General features: G+C 56.2%; 2 protein-coding genes and 1 long non-coding RNA gene across 3 annotated transcripts; all 3 read left to right on the forward strand.

The window, feature by feature from the left end:
- The first annotated feature begins 3,042 nt into the window (after window positions 1–3,042).
- Window positions 3,043–17,906, forward strand: ATP1A3 (ATPase Na+/K+ transporting subunit alpha 3). The gene is made up of 22 exons (XM_033844027.2): window positions 3,043–3,134; window positions 3,230–3,289; window positions 3,432–3,635; window positions 4,159–4,272; window positions 4,387–4,521; window positions 4,993–5,110; window positions 5,244–5,512; window positions 6,800–6,998; window positions 7,076–7,185; window positions 7,268–7,402; window positions 9,715–9,907; window positions 10,184–10,359; window positions 10,445–10,581; window positions 11,230–11,380; window positions 11,501–11,669; window positions 14,335–14,489; window positions 14,567–14,690; window positions 15,438–15,583; window positions 16,144–16,274; window positions 16,798–16,899; window positions 17,156–17,247; window positions 17,557–17,906. Exons 1-22 carry the CDS (start codon window positions 3,132–3,134, stop codon window positions 17,583–17,585), a joined length of 2,952 nt encoding a protein of 983 aa, XP_033699918.2. The 5' UTR covers window positions 3,043–3,131; the 3' UTR covers window positions 17,586–17,906.
- Window positions 17,907–19,137: 1,231 nt separating this feature from the next.
- On the forward strand, window positions 19,138–21,416 carry LOC141277155 (uncharacterized). Its single transcript, XR_012328004.1, has 3 exons — window positions 19,138–19,359; window positions 20,078–20,574; window positions 21,154–21,416. It is a non-coding gene; the product is annotated as an uncharacterized lncRNA (long non-coding RNA).
- Window positions 21,417–22,333: 917 nt separating this feature from the next.
- On the forward strand, window positions 22,334–25,434 carry RABAC1 (Rab acceptor 1). Its single transcript, XM_033844749.2, has 5 exons — window positions 22,334–22,492; window positions 22,785–22,997; window positions 23,312–23,409; window positions 25,000–25,101; window positions 25,184–25,434. Exons 1-5 carry the CDS (start codon window positions 22,437–22,439, stop codon window positions 25,270–25,272), a joined length of 558 nt encoding a protein of 185 aa, XP_033700640.1. The 5' UTR covers window positions 22,334–22,436; the 3' UTR covers window positions 25,273–25,434.
- The last annotated feature ends 402 nt before the right edge of the window (window positions 25,435–25,836 follow it).

The raw sequence follows: 25,836 nt of genomic DNA on the forward strand, positions 1-25,836 counted from the left end.
GACTAATGGAGAGGGAGTATGAAGGATGAAGAGAAAGATGGCGGATGAAGGCTGATGGGCCCAGGGATGGAGCTGGGGAATGGGGCTGCAGATCTGTGGCTTGGGGTGGGCGAGGGGAGAAGGAGAGAAGAACTGGGTGGGGAGGAGACTGGGAGAGAGAAGGGGGAGGTGGGAGTCAGTGATGGCTTCCAGGTAAGTGGAAATGGAGGGGAAGCCGAGGGCAGATTGGAGGAGAGGACTGGGGCTAAGTGCCTTAGAGAAAAAAGGAGCGGGAGGGTCTTAGGAAAAGACGTGAGAACAGGAGGAGAAGTGAGGCTCTTTAGACATGGGAGGCAGAGACATGGAAAGCAGAGAGAAATGGGCAGAGACTGAGAGAGATGCTCTGAAAGAGACAGAGAAAAAGAGACATAGAGACAAAGAGACGGACACAGGCAGAGAGACATGGAAAGACGAAGAGAGACATGAGTGGGACATAGACAAGGAGAGACAAAGAGAGAAACTGAGGCTGAGATGAGGAGACCCAAGGACAGACATTTCCTATCCAGAGACAACCAGAGGCAGCCTGAATGATAGGAAGAGGGGACAGAGGGCAAAAGGGGAGTTCGAGGGAGAGACGCTGAGATGAGGCCTCAGACACCTTGAAAGGGGGAGGGAGAGGCAGGCTGAGGGGCAGAGGCTGCGTGAGCTGGGCAGGTGTCAGGGGAGGCGGACAGCATGGAAAATGGCGAGGAGCCGCAGAGGCGGGCTGCAGCGAGGCAGGCGTGTCCCCCACCCTCAGAGGTGCTCCCGCCCTGCAGTGCGTCCATCTGGGCCTCCTGCCTTGACTGGGAAAGCCTCGGCTCCCCCTCTAACAGATGGAAGCCCGCCCCCAAGGGAGTCTGGTCATGGCAAGGGCAAGGAGGAGCCAAGGCTTGTCTGCCAGGGACTGGGGTATCCCAGTCCCTCCCCGCTCAGCCCCAGGATCCAGGCCCCCGGCCCCTCCTCCCTCAGACCCAGGAGTCCAGGAAGCCACCCCTAGGCCTCATAGGGGCCAAGCATCAGCTCCCCAGCCTTCCCTGAGGTTTCAGGGGTGGGCAGCTGGTTTTCTTCCCAACTTCTCCTCTCCTGCCTTCCAGGCCTCCATCTCTTTCCTCTCCTGCCTTCCTCTTATTTCTCTAACTTGTGCCCATGACCTCATATCTCCACTCTCTCCATCCTTGGGTCTACCCCTCTGTGGAGTCCGAGACCCCTCCTGAAGCTGGGGGTGGAGGAGTGTCCTCCCTGTCCCCCAAGCCTCCATGTTCCATGTCAGACGCAGTGCTGCTGCAGGGCTGGCCCAGGGCCAAGCCTCTTTCCCACCCCTGAAACCCAGGCTCCCAGGCCTCCAGGCTGCAGTAGCCTCCCAGGCTCAGCCTCCCAGTCTGGGGGCAGACGGCAGGCAGCTCAACTCTCTACAAGGTCACGAGGGGATTAGCGCTGAGCTGCACTGAGCTTGGGATCCCAGCTTGGCCCTGGACCCTTAGGATCTGTCAGCGCTCCTCTACCAGCACCTGGCCTCACCCCACCCCTCCTGCCAGCCTCCAAGGACACTTCCTTCCCCGTCAGCCCAGGTCCCCAAACTGGAACTTCAGTCACTCCCCCTCACGCTACATCCAGTTCAAGTCAAGCCCGGGGGCTTTTGCCTCTTGCTGTTCTGCACCCCAAATCCCAGCCAGCTCCTAGTCTGTCCTCCAGAGGGCTAACCATGCCAACCCCTTGTCCAAACCTATCCATGGCTCCCACCAGCCCTCAGGAAAGAGTCTAGGCCCACAGCTTGTCAGTCAAGGCCCTCAGGACTGGCTGCATGTCCAGCCAGGCCACCATCCCTGTGCACAGTAGGCTGCCTCCCAGGCGTTGGTCCCAGCTGTGACTAACACCTGGAGTGCCCTTTCCTCCCCCTTCCTGCCAGGCCTGTGGGGTCTCCCAAGATTTGCTGGGTCCTTTGAGAGACAGAGACATCCATGGGGCTGGGGAGAGAGGCCCAGAAAAAGAGTCAGGCAGAAAAGACAGGGAGAGTGATATATGGGGAGACCTTCAACTGGAAGGACAGAGATGCCGAGATGGACTCGGAGAAGGAGAGATGCAGGGATAGAGAGGAAGATGGCAGAGCGAGATCGTGAGAGATAGACAATGTGGTTGAAACAGTAGAGACAGTTACGGAGAGACACACCAAGCATTACAGAAAAGGAGGTACCTTGAGAGATGAAATCAGAGAGAAGCAGAGATAAGGATGGAGACAGATACAGACAGAAAATACGGACACTCAGAGACAGTCTGAGATCCCTGCACACCAACTGGGAAAGAGATAGGAACCCAGAGAGAACCCAGAGAGACAGACTCAGCCAGACTCAGGGAGAGAGAGTTCAAGAGATAGAAACAGATATTGTATGAGATGGAAAACATAAAGAGCCAGAGATCAGAGAGAGACACACACAGAGACTCAGAGACAGAGACAGAGACGGACAATATGAAGTGATGAGGGAGAGAGAGATCAGAGAAGCAGCCACAGAGAGACAGAGATACACACACATGAAGAGAAGGATAGATAAAGAGGTACAAGGAGACAGAAACAAAACAGAATAAGACAGAGAGGCACAAACAGAGACCTGGAGAGATAGATCAAGAGAGAGAGACAGACGTAGCGAGAGACAGACAGACCTAGCAAGAGACAGACTAAGTGCCCAGGGAGAGGGAGAAGAAGCCACAGAGAGATAAAAAGACACATGGAGACTGAAGGGGAGAGACCTACAGAGAGAGAGAGAGAGGCACAGACAGACCCAGATGGAGACTCTCAGGGACAGAGACCCAGAGATACATGGAGCCAGAGACGGAGAGGCCAGCAGGAAGAGATGAGACTCAGGGGTTCTGAGAGATACCCAGAGCCGCAGGGCAGAGACAGACTGAGCCCCCAGAGCCAGCCCCTGCCCAGAGACGCAGCTGCGCAGACGCAGGGCTGGTGTCCCCTTGTAACCCCTTCTCGCCCGCAGTCTGGTGGCTCTGACAGCTATCGTGTCGCCACCTCGCAGGACAAGAAAGATGACAAGGGCTCGCCCAAGAAGGGCAAGGGCACCAAAGACCGCCGGGACCTGGATGACCTCAAAAAGGAGGTGGCTATGGTAAGTCCCACCCTCTGCACCCACCCAGAGCAGGCCCCACCCGCCACTGCCCGGCCTCCTCACTCACCCGATCCCCCCAAACTCCTGTTCCTCAGACAGAGCACAAGATGTCAGTGGAAGAGGTCTGCCGGAAATACAACACCGACTGTGTGCAGGTGGGGCCGGACCGGAGGGAGAAGGGTCCGAGGGGGGAGGGGATGGGAAGCCGTGACCCTTGGGTGCCTGGGGGCACTCGGGAAGTGTTGGGGGTGCCAGGGTTGCTCCGGGAGGGTTCTGTGTGAGTCTTGTGTCCCCTAGGGTCTGACCCACAGCAAAGCCCAGGAGATCCTGGCCCGCGATGGGCCTAACGCGCTCACGCCGCCGCCCACCACCCCAGAGTGGGTCAAGTTCTGCCGCCAGCTATTTGGGGGCTTCTCAATCCTGCTGTGGATCGGGGCCATCCTCTGCTTCCTGGCCTACGGCATCCAGGCAGGCACCGAGGATGATCCTTCTGGTGACAACGTGAGTGCCCTCCACCCTGCTGTGCCCAAGGGCTCATACATGTAGGGACACGTATGCACACCCCACTTCTCCCTTTAGACTTTTCAAAGCCCAGCCTCCAACTTCTTCTCATCTAACTCTCACAGTCACCCAGTGAGAGAACCAGAGAAGCTATGAGGAAAACTGGGACTCAGAAAGGTGAAGTATGGGACTTCCCTGGTGGTCCAGTGGTTAGGACTCCATGCTTTCACTGCCGAGGGCCTGGGTTCGATCCCTGGCCGGGGAACAGCCAATAAATAAACAAATAGATAAATAAATAAATATATAAACAACAAACATTTAAAAAAAAAGAAAGAAAGAAAGAGGGACTCAAACGTGGACAGGCAGACAGAGACACAGACTCTCAAATGGACACAACCTGAGGTCAGACATACAAATACAGACCCCAATGACTCAAAGCTCTCTTCCCAGGTTCCACAGACCTCGGGATGGGGGTGGTGGGGAGTTGCTCCAGGGCGGGCTGTGACCCTGCATCTCCCCACAGCTGTACCTGGGCATCGTGCTGGCGGCCGTGGTCATCATCACCGGCTGCTTCTCCTACTACCAGGAAGCCAAGAGCTCCAAGATCATGGAATCCTTCAAGAACATGGTTCCCCAGGTGAGGGGTACCCAGGAAGGGGCCAGATGGAGGTGAACAGGCGGGCGAGGCTATGCCCAGTGACCCCAGGTAGAGGGAGTCAGGGAGGTGACTCTTCTCCATTTTTCCCCCCAGCAAGCCCTGGTGATCCGGGAAGGTGAGAAGATGCAGGTAAATGCTGAGGAGGTGGTGGTCGGGGATCTGGTGGAGATCAAGGGCGGAGACCGAGTCCCAGCCGACCTGCGCATCATCTCAGCCCACGGCTGCAAGGTGGGCCAGGGGCCTGGGGCCCAGCTCTGCCCTTCCTGGAATGGCCCAGGAGTCCAGGCCCCCAGCCCTTCCTCCCCCAGGACCCGGGAGTCCAGGCCCCAGCCCCCTCCTCCTTCAGACCCAGGAGTCCAGGCCCCTGGACCCCTCCTCCCTCAGACCCAGGAGTCCAGGCCCCCGGCCCCTCCTCCCCCAGGACCCTGCAGTCCAGGCCCCCTCCTCCCTCAGATCCAGTACCTCTGACCTCCAGGTACCTTAGGCCTTGGCAAGAAGCCGTGTACCCTCCCCAGCTTCAAGAGCCCAACCTCTGTCCTCCCAGACACAGGCACCCAGACTTCTAGCTGTGACTCCCAGGGACACAGCCTTCAGCCTCGTTAACAAAACAAACGAACAAACAAAAATCTTGAAATCTCCTCTGGACAAATGCCCCTTGACCCCAGGCCCGGGGTTGACACCTGTCTCCTGTGTCCGCAGGTGGATAACTCTTCCCTCACGGGTGAATCAGAGCCCCAGACCCGCTCCCCCGACTGCACTCACGACAACCCCTTGGAGACTCGGAACATCACCTTCTTTTCCACCAACTGTGTGGAAGGTGAGGCAGCGGGGAGGGGCAGTTCGGGCACCCAGGTGGGGCCGGGCTCGTCCAGATAGATGGACGTGCCTCAGGGGCTCGGGGTCCCTCTGAAGCTCGCTGAGTCTCAGCCCAGTCCCCTCTGACCCCACAGGCACAGCTCGGGGCGTGGTGGTGGCCACGGGTGACCGCACTGTCATGGGCCGCATCGCCACTCTGGCTTCCGGGCTGGAGGTGGGCAAGACGCCCATCGCCATTGAGATCGAGCACTTTATCCAGCTCATCACTGGCGTGGCTGTCTTCCTGGGCGTCTCCTTCTTCATCCTCTCCCTCATTCTCGGATACACCTGGCTCGAGGCTGTCATCTTCCTCATCGGCATCATCGTGGCCAATGTCCCAGAGGGCCTGCTGGCCACTGTTACTGTAAGGCCCGGACCCCTGGGTCTGAGGGAGGAGGGGGCTGGGGCCCGATGGCAACAATCATGATTGCAACTTGGACGTCAAGGGCCAAGCCTGCCAGATGTGGAATGAGGCGGGTCCTGGGGCTCAGAGGGCCTCATTGACAAAACAAACCAACAGGGAATCCCCTGGCGGTCCAGTGGTGAGGACTCCGCGCTTTCACTGCTGAGGGCCCCCATGTTCAATACCTGGTGGAGAACTAAGATCTCACAAGCTGAGAAGCATGGCCCCCCCCCCCGAAAAAAAAACAACCAACAAAGAATCTTGAGAAACACTGCCAGTCAGAAAGGGCTAACGGCCCTATCATTTTTGAAGTTAACTTACAAAATTAAGAAGCACAACCTCACGGTAAAAAGTCTAAAGCATACATTAAAATAGTTAAAAAATAAAATAACAGTCCCGACCCACTGCCCAGCCGTCAGCCCCCCTCCGGAAGCAGGCTCTCTGCCCTGTTCCCGGCAACGGTGGGCATATTGCCACGTACGTAGTCATTGTTTTCAGGGTACACAGAAGGGACCATCCTAGGAATACTGTTCTGTTCCTTGATGCTTTTACTTAGTAGATCCTGCAACATTTTAGCATATTTCCATATTAGCATATTCCAAGCTACTCTAAGTCAAAGGCCTTTCATTGACCTACACTATACAAACAAGAGTTGCACATATGAAGGTACTGCCTGATGAGCTGCAGGCAACTGAACACACCCCAGGTCAGCTGCACCCAGATCTAGTTCCCCAGAAGCCCCCTCCAGACCTGTTCAGCCCCTCCCCTCCAACCCCAGGGTTACCCCTAGGATAGACTGGCTTCAAACCGTGTAGCTTTTGTACTTCACATCAGTGGAATCATTCAGCAGGAACTCTTGTTTCTGGCTCATTTCTCGCTGAACACTATGTTTTTGAATTTCACCCATGCGGTTGTAGGCAGTGGTTGCTTGTTCTTTTTCACCGCTGTGTAGTATTCCCACCTTTTATTCCCCAATTTATTTGTCCCTACTGCTGTTAGTGGACATTTGGGTTGTTTTCAGTTTGGGACTATTATGTTGCTGCTATGAACATTCTAGTATATTTCTTTGGGATGCATCTGAGCCCATTTTTGTGGGTCTATACCTTGGGTGGAGTGGCTGGGCGACACCCCATTCTTTGCCCAGGATTCTCTCTGGGCTGGGCAGTTGGGTTGTTGGCAGTTGTGTTGCTGGCCCAACTGCACCGCCTGACTCTACCTGTAACTCCCCTGCCCTTGCATACACTCCAGGTGTGTCTGACCCTGACCGCCAAGCGCATGGCTCGGAAGAACTGCCTTGTGAAAAACCTAGAGGCTGTAGAGACCCTGGGCTCCACATCCACCATCTGCTCGGACAAGACAGGGACCCTCACCCAGAACCGCATGACGGTCGCCCACATGTGGTTCGACAACCAGATCCACGAGGCCGACACCACTGAGGACCAGTCAGGTGAGGGTGGGGCCCAGGCAAGACCGAGGGGGCCTGGCTCCCGGACACCCCCCAGCCCTGACTCGTACCTTTTTCAGGGACTTCATTTGACAAGAGCTCGCACACCTGGGTGGCCCTGTCTCACATTGCTGGACTCTGCAACCGTGCCGTCTTCAAGGGGGGTCAGGACAACATCCCTGTGCTCAAGGTGGATCTGGCCTCCCGCTCGCCTCAGCTTGGCCCCTGCCCACCCCGCGCTACTCTGCTCTGACAGCCCTCTCTCCCCACAGAGGGATGTGGCCGGGGATGCCTCCGAGTCTGCCCTGCTCAAGTGCATCGAGTTGTCCTCCGGCTCCGTGAAGCTGATGCGCGAACGTAATAAGAAAGTGGCTGAGATCCCCTTCAACTCCACCAACAAATACCAGGTACCCTAGGCTCTCCAGGAGAGTCGGCCTGGATCTCACTTTCTCTATGACGCCCGAAAAGCATTCAGCTCTGCCCCGCTGCCCTCCTGCTTTGGGCAAGTTATTAACTTTCCCAGAGCCTTGGTTTCCCCATCTGTAAAATAAGTCCAAGAGTATCCACCCAGTGGGGAGAGGAACACAGACCCGGGAGTGAGAGCAATGTCTCTGTTGGAGTGGGCAGCAGGGGAGTAAAGATCTTCCTGCAGCAGAGTGGGAACCAGCCAGAGATCTCATTCATCTATTCAACAAATATGTTTTTGAGCAGCAACTACGTGTCAGAGGCACTTGTGTTAGGTGCTGCGGACACAGACGGCAGTGAAGTCCCTCCTCTCACGGAACTTATGCTCTAGTGCCGGGAGACAGACAATGACAAAGGCATGAGGACATTAGGACATTTGGAATACGTCCGCCAGTCACCATGCTGAGCGAGGGAGCCCTGCAGGCGGCTGGGGGCAGCGGGCACAGCGTGTGCAAAGGTCTTGACGAAGGAGTGTGTTGATGTACTGAATAGCCAGGGAACGTTGAGCCAGGAAACGTGGTGGGAGGGGAGGGCAGTGGGTGCTGGGTCAGGTCCCGTAGGGCCTTGTGGACAGGACTTGGGTGTGACCCTCGGGGACATGAGCCACCGAGCAGAGGCAAGATGGGACCTGACCCACATTTTTAAAAGCTGCTTTATTGAGAGATACAGTTCACACACCATAGCTCACCCACTTAATGTGCATAATTCAGTAGTTTTAGTATATTCACCGATACGTGCTGTCATCTGCCCAGTCGGGTTTTTAAAAAATATTTATTTACTTATTCATTTATTTTGGCTGCGCCGGGTCTTAGTTGCGGCATGCGGGATCTTTAGTTGCTGCGTGCACATGCGGCGTGCACGTGGGATCTAGTTTCCTGACCAGGGATCGAACCCGGGCCCCCTGCATTGGGAGCTCAGAGTCTTACCCACTGGACCACCAGGGAAGTCCCTACCCAGTCAGTTTTAGAGCATTTCCATCACCTCAAAGAGCAACCTCACAAAAAAAAAAAGAAAAAGCAACCTCACCTCCTCAGCTTTATCCCCCTACCTCCCCCTGTCTCCCCGAGCCCTAAGCAACAGAATCGTACAATATGTGTTTTTTGATGTCTGGCTTCTTTCACTCAGCATAATGTTTTCAAGGTTCCTCCATGTTGTAGCATGTATCAGTGCTTCATCCTTTTTTATGGCTGAATGATTTTGCATTGAATGGATAGACCACATTTTGTTTATCCATTCATCTGTCAATGGACATTTGGGTTATTTGCACCCTCTGGCTACTATGAATGATGCTGCTATGAACATTTGCCTCCACGTTTTTGTGTGGACATCATTTGCATGTCTCTTGCATGTCATTTGCATGACATCATTTGCATGTCTCTTGCATGTCTCTGGGAACTGCTGGCTTATGTGGTAACTCTGTTTAACCTTTCAGGGGACTGCCAGAGACTGTTTTCCAAAGTGGCTGCACCATTTTTCACTGACTCTCATTTTTTAAAAAAGTATTTATTTATTTGGCTGTGCCGGGTCTTAGCTGCGGCACACAGGATCTTCGTTGCCTCGTGAGGGATATTTAGTTGCGGCATGCAAACTCTTAGCTGCAGCATGTGGGATCTAGTTCCCTGATCAGGGATCGAACCCAGGCCCCCTGCATTGGGAGCGCGGAGTCTTAGCCGCCGGGCCACCAGTGAAGTCCTGTGACTCTCATATTTTAAAGGCTTCTTCTGGCTGCCATGGGGAGGAAATATTATGGGGAGGGGAGGGCAGAAACAGGGACTCAGTGTGGAGGCTGCTGTGATATTTCATGAGAGACGGTGGTGGCTGGATGGGAGGGCAGGGGAGGTGAGAAGAGGTCAGAATTCGGGTACTTCAGAGGTGAGCTGACCAGATTCGGTGATGGGTCAGATGCGGGATGAGAGGTTGTCGGGCAAGCCAGAGAGAGAAGCACGTATCCTAAGGACCCCTGAGATTTCTGTGAGAGAGACACAGAGGGGAAGAAATATCTGCAAGACCGAGAGACAGAAACGGGCAGGGATGAGCAGAGGTCTCTGTGAGAGAGCCTGAGAAACAGATGCACATCTCTCGGGTAGAGAGATTTGGGCAGTGCCCTCTGGGGGAGCCTGGCGGTGGTCTGTCCTGGCATCCGTGGCTCCGGACAGGGTGGCAGGGGGGGTCCTCTTCCCCAGCTGGGTGCAGGGCAGCCTCCGGGTCCCTCCCTGTGAGGCTCAGGCGCGGCCGCCTTCTGCTCTGTCCACAGCTCTCCATCCACGAGACCGAGGACCCCAATGACAACCGGTACCTGCTGGTGATGAAGGGTGCCCCCGAACGCATCCTGGACCGGTGTGCCACCATCCTGCTGCAGGGCAAGGAGCAGCCGCTGGACGAGGAGATGAAGGAGGCTTTCCAGAATGCCTACCTCGAGCTCGGGGGCCTGGGCGAGCGCGTGCTTGGTGCGCACCAAGGGTGGAGCCAAGCTGGGGCAGGGGCTGGGCCAGCTCTGGGGGCCCCTTGAGGGTAAGGAGGGATGTGAGGCTGCCCAGAGCCTGGCTCAGAATAGGGCCTCCCAGAATGCACCATGAATGAATGAGACAGGAAGGTGTCTGTCAGAAATGGGTGTTGACTGACTGTCTGGCCAACTAGGGAGCCTGACTACTGGCACCGGGAGCTGCGGGCAGGAGGCAGGGAGGACCGAGGCTGGAGCCCCTGTGCCCCTCTCCCTGCGCCAGGTTTCTGCCATTACTACCTGCCCGAGGAGCAGTTCCCTAAGGGCTTTGCCTTCGACTGTGATGATGTGAACTTCACCACCGACAACCTCTGCTTCGTGGGCCTCATGTCCATGATCGACCCTCCCCGGGCAGCCGTCCCTGACGCGGTGGGCAAGTGCCGCAGCGCGGGCATCAAGGTATGGCCCGGGGCAGCAGGGGAGGCAGGGCCAGGGCCCCAGCGGCCAGCGGTGAGGCTGGACCGTTTGCATATGATGCCCACAGGTCATCATGGTCACCGGCGATCACCCCATCACGGCAAAGGCCATTGCCAAGGGTGTGGGCATCATCTCCGAGGGCAACGAGACTGTGGAGGACATCGCCGCCCGGCTCAACATTCCCGTCAGCCAGGTCAACCCCCGGTGAGCCCCGCCCTGCCCAGCTCAGGTCCCTCTGGGACTGCGGGTCCCCCTCCTCCTGGGCCTCCTCTGTTGACTCAGCATCTGGGTCCTGTTCCTCTACCATCGTGAGGATGGGCAGCCTGGTGTTACAGCTGCATGGGGTTAGCAAGGGGTAGGTTCGCATCCCAGCTTTGCCACACATGAGCTGTGTGACCTTGGGCAAGTCACTTAGCCTCTCTGTGCCTCAGTTTCCTCCTCTCTAAAATGGGCTGCTAGTAATTCACATCTGAGAGGATTCTGTGAGACCCCTTATTTCTGTGTCTGTCATTCTCTCTTCCCATCTCTCTTTTATGTCTTTGTCTCTCTCTGTGTCTCTCATCTCTGTTCTGACTTACTTAGCTTTCCCACGCTCATGTCTCTCTGCGTCTGTCTCTATTTCCTAGTTGCCTGCATATCTCTGTTCCTCTAAGTCCAGTGTCCCAAGGTTCTTCCTGAGGTCTGCCCTCTATCCTTCCTACTGCAGCCCCCTCCTCCCCTGTTTCCCTTCATCTCTGACCCCCAGAGCCCTTGTCCCTCTATCGGAGCCTGGTCCTCTGTCTCTCCTGTCTGTGAGTCTGTCCAACAGGTGTCACTGCCCCACATGTCCTGAACACTCTCTGCTCTTCCCAGGGATGCCAAGGCCTGTGTGATCCATGGCACCGACCTCAAGGACTTCACCTCTGAGCAAATCGACGAGATCCTGCAGAACCACACTGAGATCGTCTTCGCCCGCACTTCCCCCCAGCAGAAGCTCATCATTGTGGAGGGCTGTCAGAGACAGGTGGGCTCGGGCTGGGGTCCCTCGGAGGAGGGGGCCGGGGGTCTGGACTCCGGGGTCCTTGATGAGAAGAGGGTTTGGGGCCAGGCCTCTGGGCGTCACCCTCACCCTCTCTCCCTCCAGGGAGCCATCGTGGCTGTGACTGGGGACGGCGTGAACGACTCCCCCGCCCTGAAGAAGGCTGACATCGGGGTGGCCATGGGCATTGCCGGCTCTGACGTCTCCAAACAGGCAGCAGACATGATTCTGCTGGATGACAACTTTGCCTCCATCGTCACGGGTGTGGAGGAGGGTGAGTGAGTTGGCCCAGGTGGCCCTGGAGACTGGGGTTGCTGCGTGAAGCCCGAGAAGGGGGAGGGGAAGAGGCCAGGGCTGCAGCAGATGCACGGCGGGAGACCACAGAATCCCACCAGGCCCCCGGCAGAGCCTGCGCTTGTCCTTTTCGGTTTTCTCCCCCTGAGGAGCTGGGGGCTCCCTGGGGGCAGGACTCAGCCAATGCACTTCTGGGTCCCGGTGTCGCCCAGCACAGGCCCAGTCTGGTGGGCAAGGCACATTCAGAAGCATTAAAAAACAATACTCATAGGGATTTCCCTGGCAGTCCAGTGGTTAAGACTTCGCCTTCCAATGCAGGGGGTGCGGGTTCGATCCCTGGTTGGGGGGCTGGGACCCCCACGTGCCTCAGGGCCAAAAACCTAAAACAGAAAACAGGAGCAATATTGTAACAAAGTCAATAAAGACTTTAAAAATGGTCCACATCAAAAAAGTCTTAAAAAAAAAAATACTCATAAGGACAACCTCAGGGAAGCAGAGGGTCCTGAGGGAGCCCTGAAGAGGCCCCTCACCCAGCCTGGAGTCAGGGGCCAAGGAAGCCTCCCCAAGGGGACAGGGATCGCCTGTGCCAAGTCTCTAGGGCCATGTGGGAGTCTTCACGTAGAGAAGTGTCAGCGAAGGGAGTTGCAGACAGAGGCAAGGCCTCGAGGTCTCAGGTGGGGCCGCCGGGCATCACCTCCTGACGGGCCTGGATGCGGCCACAGATGGGGCTTGTTCCCATTCTGTTTTATTCTAATTATCAGAGTAATTCATGATCATTATAGAAAATGTAGAAAAGCATTAAGAAGCAAATTGGAATCACCCATAATCTTACCATCCAGAAATAATCACTGTTCATGCATTTTCTTCCAGTCTCTCTGTCCTACTTGAAATGTCCCCAGTGTAAAAAATAACTCCTGATAAGAGAGAATTCAGACGGTAACAGCGGGGCCTACAGTGTCAGGTTCAACGCCCTTATCCCTTGTCTCCTGTGGCCCAGAGGACACATGGTTAACCCTTTCTCATCCCCAAGACATCCTCCATGCACCTGCAGAGCACACACTCACGGAGGCGTTCACGCCGCCCAGACATTTATTGGACTCCTTACCTTGTGTCTGGTGCCAGGGGCTGGAGATACAGCTGTGAGCAGAGCAGACATGGGTCCTTGCCCTCAAGGAGCTGGGAGAGACAGCCTTCTGCAAGTTAACGAACAGATTGTAACATAACAAACATAATTACGTATTGTGACAAGTGCTAAGAAGAAAACCAGCAGGGTGCTAGGATAGATGGGGTCCTACCTATGTATTTAGTTTTTGGCCGCCCCGCGCAGTTTGCGGGATCTGAGTTCCCTGACCAGGGATCGAACCCGCGCCCCCTGCAGTGGAAGCGTGGAGTCTTTCTTAACCACTGGACCTCCAGGGAAGTCCTCTGTGCCTTGTTTTTTTTGTTTTTTTTTTTTGCGGTACGTGGGCCTCTCACTGTTGTGGCCTCTCCCGTTGCAGAGCACAGGCTCTGGACGTGCAGGCTCAGCGGCCATGGCTCACGGGCCCAGCCGCTCCATGGCATGTGGGATCCTCCCGGACCGGGGCACGAACCCGTGTCCCCTGCCTTGGTAGGCGGACTCTCAAACACCGCGCCACCAGGGAAGCCCTTCTGTGCCTTCTTAATGACACACCTTGTTGCTCATCAGCACACGGGGGAAGGTGGAGGGAGGGGCTGGCTGGGTTCATCTTTAGTTTCTTTTTACTTTATACGCACTGTACTGATTGAATCTTTATTGGGATATGGCTTTCACACAAAGTCAGGCAGCTCCGTGACTTTTTATGCACGCACGCACCCACACAACCACCGGACCCCCATCAAGATAGAGAACGTTTCCAGCCTCCCGTTAGGGTTCTATCAGGTCCCCTCCGGTCTATATCCCCCCTCCCAGAAATAACCACTATCCTGACTTTCAGCACCATGGATTCGTTTCCAACCTCTTCCAAATGGAATCATGTGATAAGAATGCTTCTGTGTCTGGCTTTTTTTCACTCAACATAACATCAGTGAGATTCATCCATGGAGTTGGGGGTGTCAGTAGCTCGTTCCTTTTTCTCGCCGGGTGGTATTCCTTTGTATGGACGGACCACAGTTTACTTATCCACTCACCTACTGATGGCCAGCGGGTCAGTTCTGGTTTGGGGCTATTATAACTAATGCCATATGGTGAACATTCTTGTACTTGCTTTTTGGTGGACATAAACACTCATTTCTCTTGCGTATAAACCTAAGGTGAGGATTGCTGGGTCAATGAGGCAGGGATGTTTAACTTTTAACAGAAACTGCTGGGAATTCCCTGGTGGTCCAGTGGTTAGGACTCCATGCTTTCGCTGCCAAGGGCGCTGGTTTGATCCCTGGTTGGGGAACTAAGATTCCGCTAGCCACACCGTGCGGCCAAAAAAAGAAAAGAAACTACCAAGCAGTCTTCCGAAGTGGTTGTATTTTGAGAATGTTTGAACAGGGGCAACATGGTTGGGCATCTGTATGGAAAGGCAGGCGGTGGGGGGGATGGATTAGAAAGGATGCATGGACTGGGCAGGGAAGGGGCAGAGGGACTAGGGTGCCCTGGTGTGGGTGCCGAGGTCTGAGCCTGCCCCTGCCAACAGGCCGCCTGATCTTCGACAACCTGAAGAAGTCCATCGCCTACACCCTGACCAGCAACATCCCCGAGATCACGCCCTTCCTGCTGTTCATCATGGCCAACATCCCACTGCCTCTGGGCACCATCACCATCCTCTGCATCGACCTGGGCACTGACATGGTGAGGCCCCGGCCACCCCCAGGCTCCGGGAGGGTAGGGTCCCCCCAATCCCCGACTTACTGGCCTCTCCTGCCCAGGTCCCTGCCATCTCGCTGGCGTACGAGGCCGCTGAGAGTGACATCATGAAGAGACAGCCCAGGAACCCACGCACTGACAAGTTGGTCAATGAGAGGCTCATCAGCATGGCCTACGGACAGATCGGTGAGGACCTGGGGGCCCTGCCTCGCGTATGGCTGGGTGCCTGGTGCCTGGCCCACCGTGGGTGCTCAGAAACCTTGTGCCGAATGAGTGGAGTGAAAAGTAGGACCTGGTGCTGGAGGTTTGGAAGGAGTGACTTACAGATGGGCAGTGGTCACCAAGGTGGGGCTGGCACAGGTGGAGGAAAGGCCCGGGGCTGCACCCGGGGAGCACGTGGGATACTGAGTGGCAGATCAGGGCTGGCCCCAGGATGGCCACTCCCCTGCTCCACCCGCCACCGTGATGGGAAGGACCAGTCAGCCTGTGAGCTCTCTGAGGGCAGGAGTGAGCCCCACGCCCTCCTGCCTTCTCCATCTTTGCTGGGGGTGAGGTGTGCAGTCTTACAGGTGCTGAGCGCCCTGTTGCTGGGAGTGTCCCAGGAAGCAGAGGCTTGGTGGCGGTGGTCAGAGGCTTAGGGAGGTCATTCCTGCCTAGGGGGTCCTCAGGGGTTTCCTGATGTCCAGGTGGCCTGGCGCGGGTGGGAGGGAGCCTCCAGGTTCTCCCCTCAGGAGAGCCCCGTCTCCAAGGTTCCTGCCACCAGGTGGCACCCTCAGATGGCCCTCTGGGAGCTCAGCCCCGGATGATGTCAGGCAAGAGGACCGGGTACCTCACCATCCTCGCAGTGTGGGTCTCAAGGGGCCTCAGAGGTGCCCTGGGCTGGCTGCCTGCCCCACCTGAGCCTCTTCTCATCTCCCTTCTCTCCTCCCCCAGGAATGATCCAGGCTCTTGGTGGCTTTTTCTCCTACTTTGTGATCCTGGCAGAAAATGGCTTCTTGCCTGGCAACCTGGTGGGCATCCGGCTGAACTGGGATGACCGCACCGTCAACGACCTGGAGGACAGTTACGGGCAGCAGTGGGTGCGTAGGGCTGGGTCCCACAGCATGGCCTGGGACCTCCCAGGCGGGGTCCCTGCCCACAGCATCCTGGGCTGGGGCGAGCCGTCCCAACCATGCAGGGGCAGCTTCCTGTGATGGTCCCTCTGCCCCAGGGGCGGCATCAAGATCCTCGCTGGACACAAGGGGCCTCCTGGCGCTCTTGGCCCAGCCCATCGCGGTCCTGGCCGCCGGCCATGCTCTCTGCCCCACCAGGCGAGACGCCTTTGCTGTCCGATTCCCCATCTCTGTCTGTGCCTTCAAAGCCCAGCTGGAGTCCCCTCAGGAGGCTCCCAGGATCTCTGGTCCACAACCGAGGTCACCATTACCCTCTCTAATTCCTTGTACATTTCCTGACTCTTCCCGTGGGGCTCTGAACTACAGAGGGAAGGCACGCCCCTTAGGGGATCCCATCTGGACAGAGTCCCCGCTTTGCCCTGGGGCCCTACGCAGGGGCGCAGACAAGGAGCACGTGGGCCCAGGGTGGGGCCTGGGGCTGCGGCCACACTGACCGCCGACCGGCACCCGCGTCATCGCCCTTGCAGACCTACGAGCAGAGGAAAGTGGTGGAGTTCACGTGCCACACGGCCTTCTTTGTGAGCATAGTGGTCGTGCAGTGGGCTGACCTGATCATCTGTAAGACCAGGAGGAACTCCGTCTTCCAGCAGGGCATGAAGTGAGGGCCGCGGGCGCCGGGCTTGCTCTCCGTCCCGCCCCGTGTCTGTCTGTCTGTCTGTTTCAGTTTTGCCTCTGAGTTGATTTTCTCTCCAGTGGTCACATCTATCTTGGATTCTCTGTCTCTCTCTCTCTCCATATGTGTGTGTGCACACTGCTGGGGTGTCTCTGGTCCCTCTCCAGATCTGCTTTATCTTTTTCTTTGGCCGCACGGCATGTGGGATCTTAGTTCCCCCACCAGAGATGGAACCCTGCAGTGGAAGCGCAGAGTGCTAACCACTGGACCGCCAGGGAATTCCCTGCTGTATCTTTTCATACCCCTGCCTGTGTGTCACTGTCTCTGTCATTATACTTCGGTGTCACCATCTCCCTGGACCCATCTGTGCCTCTCTGCCTCTTTCGGTCTCCATCTCTGTGTGTCTCCGTGTCTGTCTCTGTGCATCTGCTCTTGGCAGATCCTCTGTCTCGGTGGGATGGGGGTGCCTGCTCGAGTTCTCTGGGTCCAGCCCTGCCTGTGCCTCCAGGAACAAGATCCTGATCTTCGGGTTGTTTGAGGAGACAGCCCTGGCTGCCTTCCTGTCCTACTGCCCCGGCATGGACGTGGCCCTTCGCATGTACCCTCTCAAGTGAGTGCCCCCTCCCCTGCCCTGTACCACCTGCTCCGGGATCCTCCGGGTAGCCTTCCCCGCTGGACGCCCTCACAGGGGGGCGCTGTGCAGACCCCAGCCCACAGCCATGGCCCGGGCACCCCTCACCTTGGGCACGAAGGACCAGGGGAGCATCTTCCCAGTGCGGCCCCGCCTGTCCTCTGGGACCCTGCCTGTGTGTGTCCGCCCCGTCTCCGCCCCACACTGACGCCCTCCTGCTCTTTCGTCTCCGCAGGCCCAGCTGGTGGTTCTGTGCCTTCCCCTACAGTTTTCTCATCTTCGTCTATGACGAAATCCGCAAACTCATCCTGCGCAGGAACCCCGGGGGTGAGGGGCTAACTGGGTACAAGGGGGGAGGCTGGGGGGACGGGACGGGGCAGCTGGAAGGGGAGGCGAGAGAGTGCTGTGTGACTGATACTAACCTCACTCTCTGTTTCCCCCCAACCCCTCCCTCCTGCGTTGTCTTTCCACCCTCTTTGCAACTCTTCTCTCTGGGCCTCCTCCTTTCTGTGTCTTTCCCTGTGTCTCTGCCCCTTTTGGTTTCTTTCTGTGCCGCTGTCTGTCTGTCTCTGCTTGTGCTTCTCTCCGTGCCCGTCTCCCTCTCATCTCTGTTTCTTTCCTCCTTTGTCTCTCCAGGTTGGGTGGAGAAGGAAACCTACTACTGACCTCAACCCCACCACATCACCCGTCTCTACCCTGCCCCTCAAGCCCAGGACAGCCCACTCCGGTCCCCCTCATTTTGTATTCTGGGGGGAGGGGCCCTCTCTCCCATTGGCCCCGCCCCCTCAAGTTATCTCCCGCCTCCCTCCCCCTCTTCCCCCTCTGGCTGGCTTCTCTCCCCGCTCCCGCCCCGCCCCGCCCCCTGCCTCTCTCCTCTTTCTCTTTTGTGTGTCTGTTCCTCTCCCTCTCCTCATCCCTGCCACCCAGCCCCCTCCCTGGGCTCTTTTTTACTCCCCCTCACCCCCTGGCTGACGCCGTCTCTGGTTCTGGACAATTATCAAATATATCCGTGGGGACAGAGAAGCCGCGTGTGTGTGTCTTGCTTGCTTTGTGGACGCGGGGTGTGGGCAGGACGGTGTTCCCTGTGCTGGCACCCGTGGCTGGGTGATTCACAGAACCCCAGGAATTTAGCCTGGCATGAGCTTGGGAGTCATGGAATCTCAAAGTCATCAAATCATGGAGTTGTAGCCCCACAAGGGTTAGAGTGAGGGCACCTTGAATTCGCCAGGAGATGGGATCATGGGATCAGAACAGGGGAGAGGAAGGGAATCAGACTCTGGATCCTCTCATATTGGAGAGGCACCGGGGGAGGCGATGATGCTAATGGTTCATTGAACTCCCACCCTGTGCTGTCCTCTCCTAAGCACTCTACGTGTATTAGCTCACTCAATCCTCACAAGGCACAGAGAGGGAAAGTGACCTGCCCAAGGTCACACAGCTGAGGGGTGACAAATCTGGGATTTGAACCTAGGCTGTCCAAGCTCTAAGTCACTATGCTCTTCTCTCTCTTTTTGTTGAGATAAACTTTCATACAGTGACGTGCACAAGTCTCAAGGGCACAGCTCAATGATTTAAAAAATTACTTCCATGTAGCCACTAGCCATAAAGGTCTCTCGTGCCCCTTTTCCAGTCAGCCCCCCTCCAGAGGTAACTGCTGAACTGCCTTCTGTCACCATCGTTTAGTTGTACCAATTCTTGGACTTTGTAGAAATGCAGTCTTACAGCATGCTGTCTCATGCTGTCACATGTGTCTGGCTTCCTGTCCTCCACACCATGTCTATGAGAGTCATCCACAGTGTTCCATGTATCAGTAGCTGCTCTTTTTCATTGCTGCGGAGTTTTCCACTGTGTGACTATTACACGATTTGTTGATCCATTTTCTTGTTGATGGACATTTGCTGTTTACACTTTGGAAGCCTCTAGGAAGAGGAACGTTCTAGTGATATCCTCTGATGACACATGTGTGCATCTCTGTTGGGTACATGCCTAGGAATGGAATTGCCGATTGGGGGATAGACAGTGTTTATCTTTAATAGAAATAACCACGCCCTTTCCAAAGCTCTTGCGTCATCTGCATTCCAACAGTGCATCAAAGTTACAGTTGCTCCACATCCACGTCAACACTTGCTTGTCAGTCTTTTGAATTTGAGCCCTTCTGGTTGGGCAGCTCTACCACTTCCCTCAAGGCAGCCTTGCTAACACAGCCCAGAGATTGGAGTGAGAGGAAGGCCTGGGGCTGGTCCCGGCCTGCCTGCCTCCCAGCACAGGTGGCTGGGTGGTCGAGATGCTGAGAGTCCACATGAGTGTGAGTGTGTGCACGTGCCCACTGCACAGGACAATGCTGAGGAGGAGTGCCTGAATCTGAGGGGCAAGGCAGTCCGAAGGCAGCGGCCACGTGTGCCAGAAACGCCTGTGATGCCCAGGGCAGAGCCCAGTCCGGTAAGGGTTACGTGAGCCTGGACCTCTCCTGGGGAGGCCAGAGAGACTATTCATCAGGTACAGGGTAAAAACACTCCCATAGACAGGTGGGCAATCTGAGGCCCAGAGAGGGCAGGGACTTCCTTGAGGTCACACAGCAGAAAACTAAACCAGGTTTCTGATTGTCTGTGCTAATGTCCTCCTACCCTCCCAGCTCCACTTCCTCCAGGGGTCCAAGAGGCAGGAAGGAGGCCTCAGGTGGAGGGACCACAGGGCCAGGGCCCATCTCTCATAATCTTTTCAGGCACCCCCTTATCTCCCACCATCCCCCTAATTCAGGGCCCACTTGCCATAGGTCCCTTCTCCCCCAGTCTCCCCTCATCCCCCTGTCTCACGGATCTTCCCATCTCTCACAGTATCTCCATCTTAGGGCCCCTTCTCCCACAATCTCTGTTTCAAGGGGCTCCTCCCCCACATTGCCCCTACGCCAAGGCCCCTCAGAATCCCCTGATTCAAAGTTCCCGTCCGGCCCCACTCAGAGGGTTCCTCTCCAACAGTGTCCTTGCCTCTGGACTCCACCACCCATGGCCCATGCCTTTTGACACCTCCAGGACTTTGCCTGTTATGTCTTCTGCTCAGAGCACATACTGGCGGGTTATGAGTGAAATCACTTTTATTCGTGTTCCTATGAGGAACCTCCAAAGCCCTCATAACAAAAGTCAAACCCCAATTTCCCCAGGTCGGCCCTGGAAGAAGGCAGCTGGACCTCTGCTTCCAACTCTCTGCTCCCCAAGATTCATCTTCCTCTTGGGGGCTCTTCTGGTTACCCCGGCTGCTCCCATCACTTTGAACTCAGGCGCTGCTACCTCATTAATGCTCTGGGCTAACTGTGGACTCACAGCTCCCCCCCCCCCCACCTTGATTTCCTGAAGCCCAGCTCGACCCAAGTGGGAAGCCTGAACAAGCTTCTACTAAAAGCCTGGGGCTGACAAAGAGGAAGTGAACGGTAACTAGCCAACCTGATCTTCAAAGTATGGCTCATTCGGTTTCAGCTTGGGACCCCCCTGCCATGCACACACAGGTGGCCTCCCTCCTATTGCTACACCAGCCCCTTCGAGAGGGTCATCTTCCCCACCTTGTGGGGATGCCCTCCAGCAGGCCTCAAAGCCCAAACCCAAAAGGAATGTGATCCTTGGAAGACAAGAGTTGGAGTTAAGAGTCACCTGGATCTCCCAGGTGAGTATTCTCCTTCAGCTCCACCCAACCTTGGAAAATGAGGTCCTCAGTCTGTGTAAGGGAGCCCAGGCTTCCCAATACTTCCACACACATTTCTTGAGGCATGCTGGTGCTCCCTTCTTTCCCACAACTCACTCAGGGGCAGGGGCAAAGACTGAGAGAACTATGGCTGTGAGAGCTAGGGGAAAGAAAGGTCCATGTCTCAGATGCCAGCCACTCTTTGGGACATCCAAGGGGCCAGCAGCCCCTAGTAAGTTACTGCTAAGTTTGAGAAGACTGAACTCTAGAAATAATCATAACAGTCATGATAAAGTTGTGGCAATAACATGGACTACCATTTATTGAGCAGTTATAAAATATCAAGACTCTTTCAAGCACTTTACATGGACCATTCAACCCCATCTCAACCCCATGAGTGTGGTACAATTACAGGGATGAACAAAATCGGACTACAGGTTGGATCTGTTTCTTTTACTTTAACCTTTGCTTCTCATTTGCTTTTGTTCAGTAAAAGGATACTGTCTATATAGGGAACCCTGCCCCTCTGCTTGAATGTTAAACCGAAGTGCCTTTGTTCAGGGAAACATCCTGACCCTGTCCACCTGTGAATGGCTGCAAGAAAGAAGAAATTAACACATCCCCTTCCTGAGGCTGTCCATTCCAGGAGATATCTGCAAGACTTAAGGCCTTTTTACTTCACTTCCTCACCTCCTCCCCTTCTCTGTTCTATAAAAGAAACTGGCATCCAGACCCCAGTCAGAGACACTAGTCCGCCATCTTCTCAGTCTGCAGGCTTTCCAAATAAAGTCGCTATTCCTTGCCTCAACACCTCATCTCCTGATTTATTGGCCTGTCCTGCGGCGAGCAGAGAGAGCTTGGACTTGGTAACAGTACCACCAGGATCTTCACTGTCCCTTTGAGGACACCGAGGTTCAGGGAGGTGATGAGGTCAACACAGCCTGAATTTTGACCTCTGACCCCAGAATCCCAGCTCTTTTCGTTATAGCAACTCCGTCTTTTAAAAATTCTCACCCCTTCAATAAAACTAGAAGAAAATAAAATGATAAAATGAAAAAAAACTCAACCCTTTCCTTTCCCCCACTTCCCTCCGTCCTATCCAAAGCAGGGGCATCCCTAGGTCCCTAACCCTAACCCATTCATCCTTGGGAGCCCAAGGGTTGTGGGGGGAGCTTTGCCCCCTACCTTAGATGCACCCCCCTCCAGCAACCATGGCCCCATCACTAGCCTCTTGAAGAAGGAAGAAATAGATTCCCACAAATTCTCTACAGTCTCGCTATTCAAAATGTGGGCCATGGACCAGAAGCATCAACATCACCTAGAAACTTGTTAGAAATGCAAATGAATGGTCTCACCCTAGATCTGCTGAGTCAGAACATCTGCGTGTTTTAGCAAGTGTTTTCTTTTATACCTTCTAGAGTCAGAATGACAGCTCTACACGGCCTCCATCGTACCCTGCACGGGGGAGTACACAACGTTTTCTGCCTTTAGAGCTCCGGCTTCTGACTTTAGAGCTCGCATACCGCCCTGACTCCTGACGACCCACCTTTTCCGACTCCACGCGTCCTGCTTCTGAAACTACAACTCCCACAATGCCCAGAGGCGTCACTTTACGCGACTACATCTCCCAAGGTGTTTCGCGAGCCATACCACCATCATGGCGCCCACTCTCTCCGACATCATCGGGACTACAACTCCCACAATGCTCGGCGGCAAAACTACCGCCCCGAGACCGGCGCCACGTCCGCTCCCGCTCCGCTGGGTGAGGCCAGGCTCGGGCGGGTCCCGCGGAGTGTGCAGGGCCCTGGGTTCGTTATAGCGGTTCTTTCCCTCATAGCACAGACATGGCGGCCGAGAAGGACCAGCAGAAGGATGCCGAGGTGGAAGGGCTGAGCGCCACGTGAGCAAGCTGGATCTAACCCCCCTGACCGAGACCCGGGAGTCCTGGTCCCCCGCCCCTTCCTCCCTGGGGTCCTAGGAATCCCGGCCTCCAGACACATGAGTCTGGGCCCCTGGTGTCCTCTTTGAGGACTCTGGAGTCTGGGTCCTCAGCCCCTTTCTCCCCGGGGATCCAGGAGTCTGTGACCATATCTTCCCCAGAACCGCGGAGTCCGGCCCCCCTCGGTCCTCTTCTTGCTCGAGGGTCCGGGTTCCATCCCGGTCTATCGCTGACCTGGCCCCGCACCCACCAGGACCCTGCTGCCGAAACTGATTCCGTCCGGCGCGGGCCGTGAGTGGCTGGAGCGGCGCCGTGCTACCATCCGGCCCTGGGGCTCCTTCGTGGACCAGCGGCGCTTCTCGCGGCCCCGCAACGTGGGCGAGCTGTGCCAGCGCCTCGTACGCAACGTGGAGTACTACCAGAGCAACTATGTGTTCGTGTTCCTGGGCCTCATCCTGTACTGTGTGTGAGTGCCTCTCCGGCCCAGCCCCGCGCCCACCATGCTGCCCGGCCCGCACTGGCCGGCCCCGCCCTCAGCATTCGGCCCCTCCTCTCACTGACCAGGCCCCGTCCCCATGGGGTAGTTCTGCCGGACCTTTTGACCGAAGGGCCAGGTCCCTACTCCCGCATGAGCCTGGCCAGGATTCAGTGTGACCAAATGTGACCTAGACTTCCCCGGCCCCAAGGACGTAGCCTGTCATCCGCCAGTGTAGAAGGTCAGGGCCTCCGTGTCGGGCCCAGTCCCAGCTGCCTGACGCATGCCTCCCTGCCCTCTTCCAGGGCGACATCCCCCATGCTGCTGGTGGCTCTGGCTGTCTTCTTTGGCGCCTGTTACATCCTCTATCTGCGCACGTTGCAGTCCAAGTTTGTGCTGATGGGTGAGAAATCCCCTGCCCTCCTCAAATCCTGGTCTCTTGGAATGCAAGCCTTTGACTCCAAACCTAAGTCCTTGTGAACCCAAGTCTGCCCAAGCGTAGATCTACACTAGATCCCCCAAACTCAATCCCTTAAAGTCTCAGACACACCGGATGCTTCCACCCACTCTCAGCCCCCCAAGTTGCTATTCCCCAAGCCCAGAAGATATCCCAGAACCCACCTCCACCTGCTCCTGTCCCTTAAACCTCCTCCTTTCCTCTCCCTCCTCCCTTACCTCCTGCCAAAGGCATCAGCTGCAGGTACCCACATTGGACACCAGGTGGCGACCTTACACTGGCCTAGAGCTGGGCTCCCCTTTCCTGCTTCCTGGGGTGGAAGTGGAAAAATCTTGGGACTTCTCAGAGAGGGAAGCTGAGGCCTGTGGCTCATGTGGTCCCAGACTGGCACCAAGCACCACTGAGAAGAAAGAGGGGCCTGAGTTCCCAAGTAGGGGAAGCTCAAGGTTTGGAGGGGGTATAAGGGGGAATTGGGATCAGACAAACAGGTAGAGCTAAGACAGAATCCTTCAGAAGCCTGCCAGTTTTGTACATGACAAAGGTGGGCTGGGTGGAGGGGCATGTCGGGCAAGCCCAGAGCATGGAGGGAGCGCCTGGGGCATAGACATGACGTGGCTTCAGCCACTGCTGCCATCCCTTGTAAAAAATGACGAAGAACAATGATCCACGGGTTTCCATCCGAGGATACAGAGGACTGACTGTATTGTTCTGTGAAATCATCCAGGGACTTCCCTGGCGGTCCAGTAGTTAAGACTCCAAGCTTCCAATGCAGGGGGCCCAGGTTCCATCCCTCGTCAGGGAACTAAGATCCCGCATGCCACACAACACGGCCCCCCACAAAAAAAAACAAAAGAAAGAAAAATCATCCAGTTTCTCGGTCAGCCACAAATCAAATCAAATTCTTGTGGAATAATATGCAGACTCAAAAGATACATCCATGGCTGGGGCTTCCCTGGTGGCGCAGAGGTTGAGAGTCCGCCTGCCGACGCAGGGGACACGGGTTCGTGCCCCGGTCCGGGAAGATCCCACATGCCGCGGAGCGGCTGGGCCCGTGAGCCATGGCCGCTGAGCCTGTGCGTCCGGAGCCTGTGCTCTGCAACGGGAGAGGCCACAACAGTGAGAGGCCCGCGTACCACAAAAAAAAAAAAAAAAAAATACATCCACGGGTCAGACTTGGCCCTTGGGCCACCAGTTGGAGACTCTAGGTCTACGGGAGTGCAGGTTGGAGCAGGAGAGCTGTAGTCTCGGGAAAGGGAGGCTGGGAGCTTCCTAGTAGGAGTGGGGTTGGAGGGTGGCGAGGGGGCTGAGGAAGGCCCCTTGTATTCCCACGGACAGTGGGTGGGGACATTGGAGACATGGGTGGGGCCCGTGGACTCGGAGGGCCTTGGCACTAGGAGTTTAGATCCTGAGGCTCCCGGACAATCTGGTGTCTTGTGACACCAGATTGGTGGGGGGGGGGGGGGGGGGGGTATAAGGGGTTACTCTGGGAGAGGGCACGAGTATCAGAACAGCTGCCCCAATGCCGTCTGCCCCCAGGCCGAGAGGTGAGCCCAGCCCATCAGTATGCTCTGGCTGGGACTGTCTCCTTTCCCTTCTTCTGGCTGGCTGGCGCAGGCTCCGCCGTCTTCTGGGTCCTGGGTGAGTACAGGGTCTGGGTGGCGCTGTGGGCCGTGGGGGCCAGGTGAGGCAGCCAGGCCCTGAACTGCCCGTCTTCCTGCAGGAGCCACCCTCGTGGTCATCGGCTCCCACGCCGCCTTCCATCAGGTGGAGGCCGTGGACGGTGTGGAGCTGCAGATGGAACCTGTGTGAGGCGGCTTCAAGGACCTGCCAGCCTCCCGGGCCAGCTGCCCTGTCCCCGTTCACCCCCGTCCTGCTCGGCTCTGCAGGTCTGGCCAAAGGCCCCCCTCCCATTACAAGCCCGGGGAGGGACTCCAACTTTGGAAATAAAACTGTTAACAGTTGTTCAGCTAATATTCTCCCAGGGTCTTCTGGGGGTCTGTGCTGGGTGATGCTGGGATCCTGCAGAGGCCAAGAAGGTGGGGAGCGAGTGGGCCATGGGCATGATGGGAGGAGGGTGGTGGACAATAAACAAGATGGATAACAGATATGATAGGACGGCCAGTGATGTCAAGTTCTAAGGAGGAGAAGAGTATGCAGGGGCCCCCGAGACGACCCCCATATCCAGTGATTTGCTAGGAGGACTCAGGACTCAGTATCTAAGTTGTACTCACAGATGTGATTTTTTTTTTTAAGCTAATGAATTGCCACTTACTGGGGCTTTATTTTATTTTATTTTTAATTTATTTATTTTTGGCCACGTTGAGTCTTCGTTGCTGCGCGCGGGCTTTCTCTAGTTGTGGCGAGCGGGGGCTA

Source organism: Tursiops truncatus, chromosome 19 (assembly GCF_011762595.2).
Source record: "Tursiops truncatus isolate mTurTru1 chromosome 19, mTurTru1.mat.Y, whole genome shotgun sequence".
Lineage (NCBI taxonomy): Eukaryota > Metazoa > Chordata > Mammalia > Artiodactyla > Delphinidae > Tursiops > Tursiops truncatus.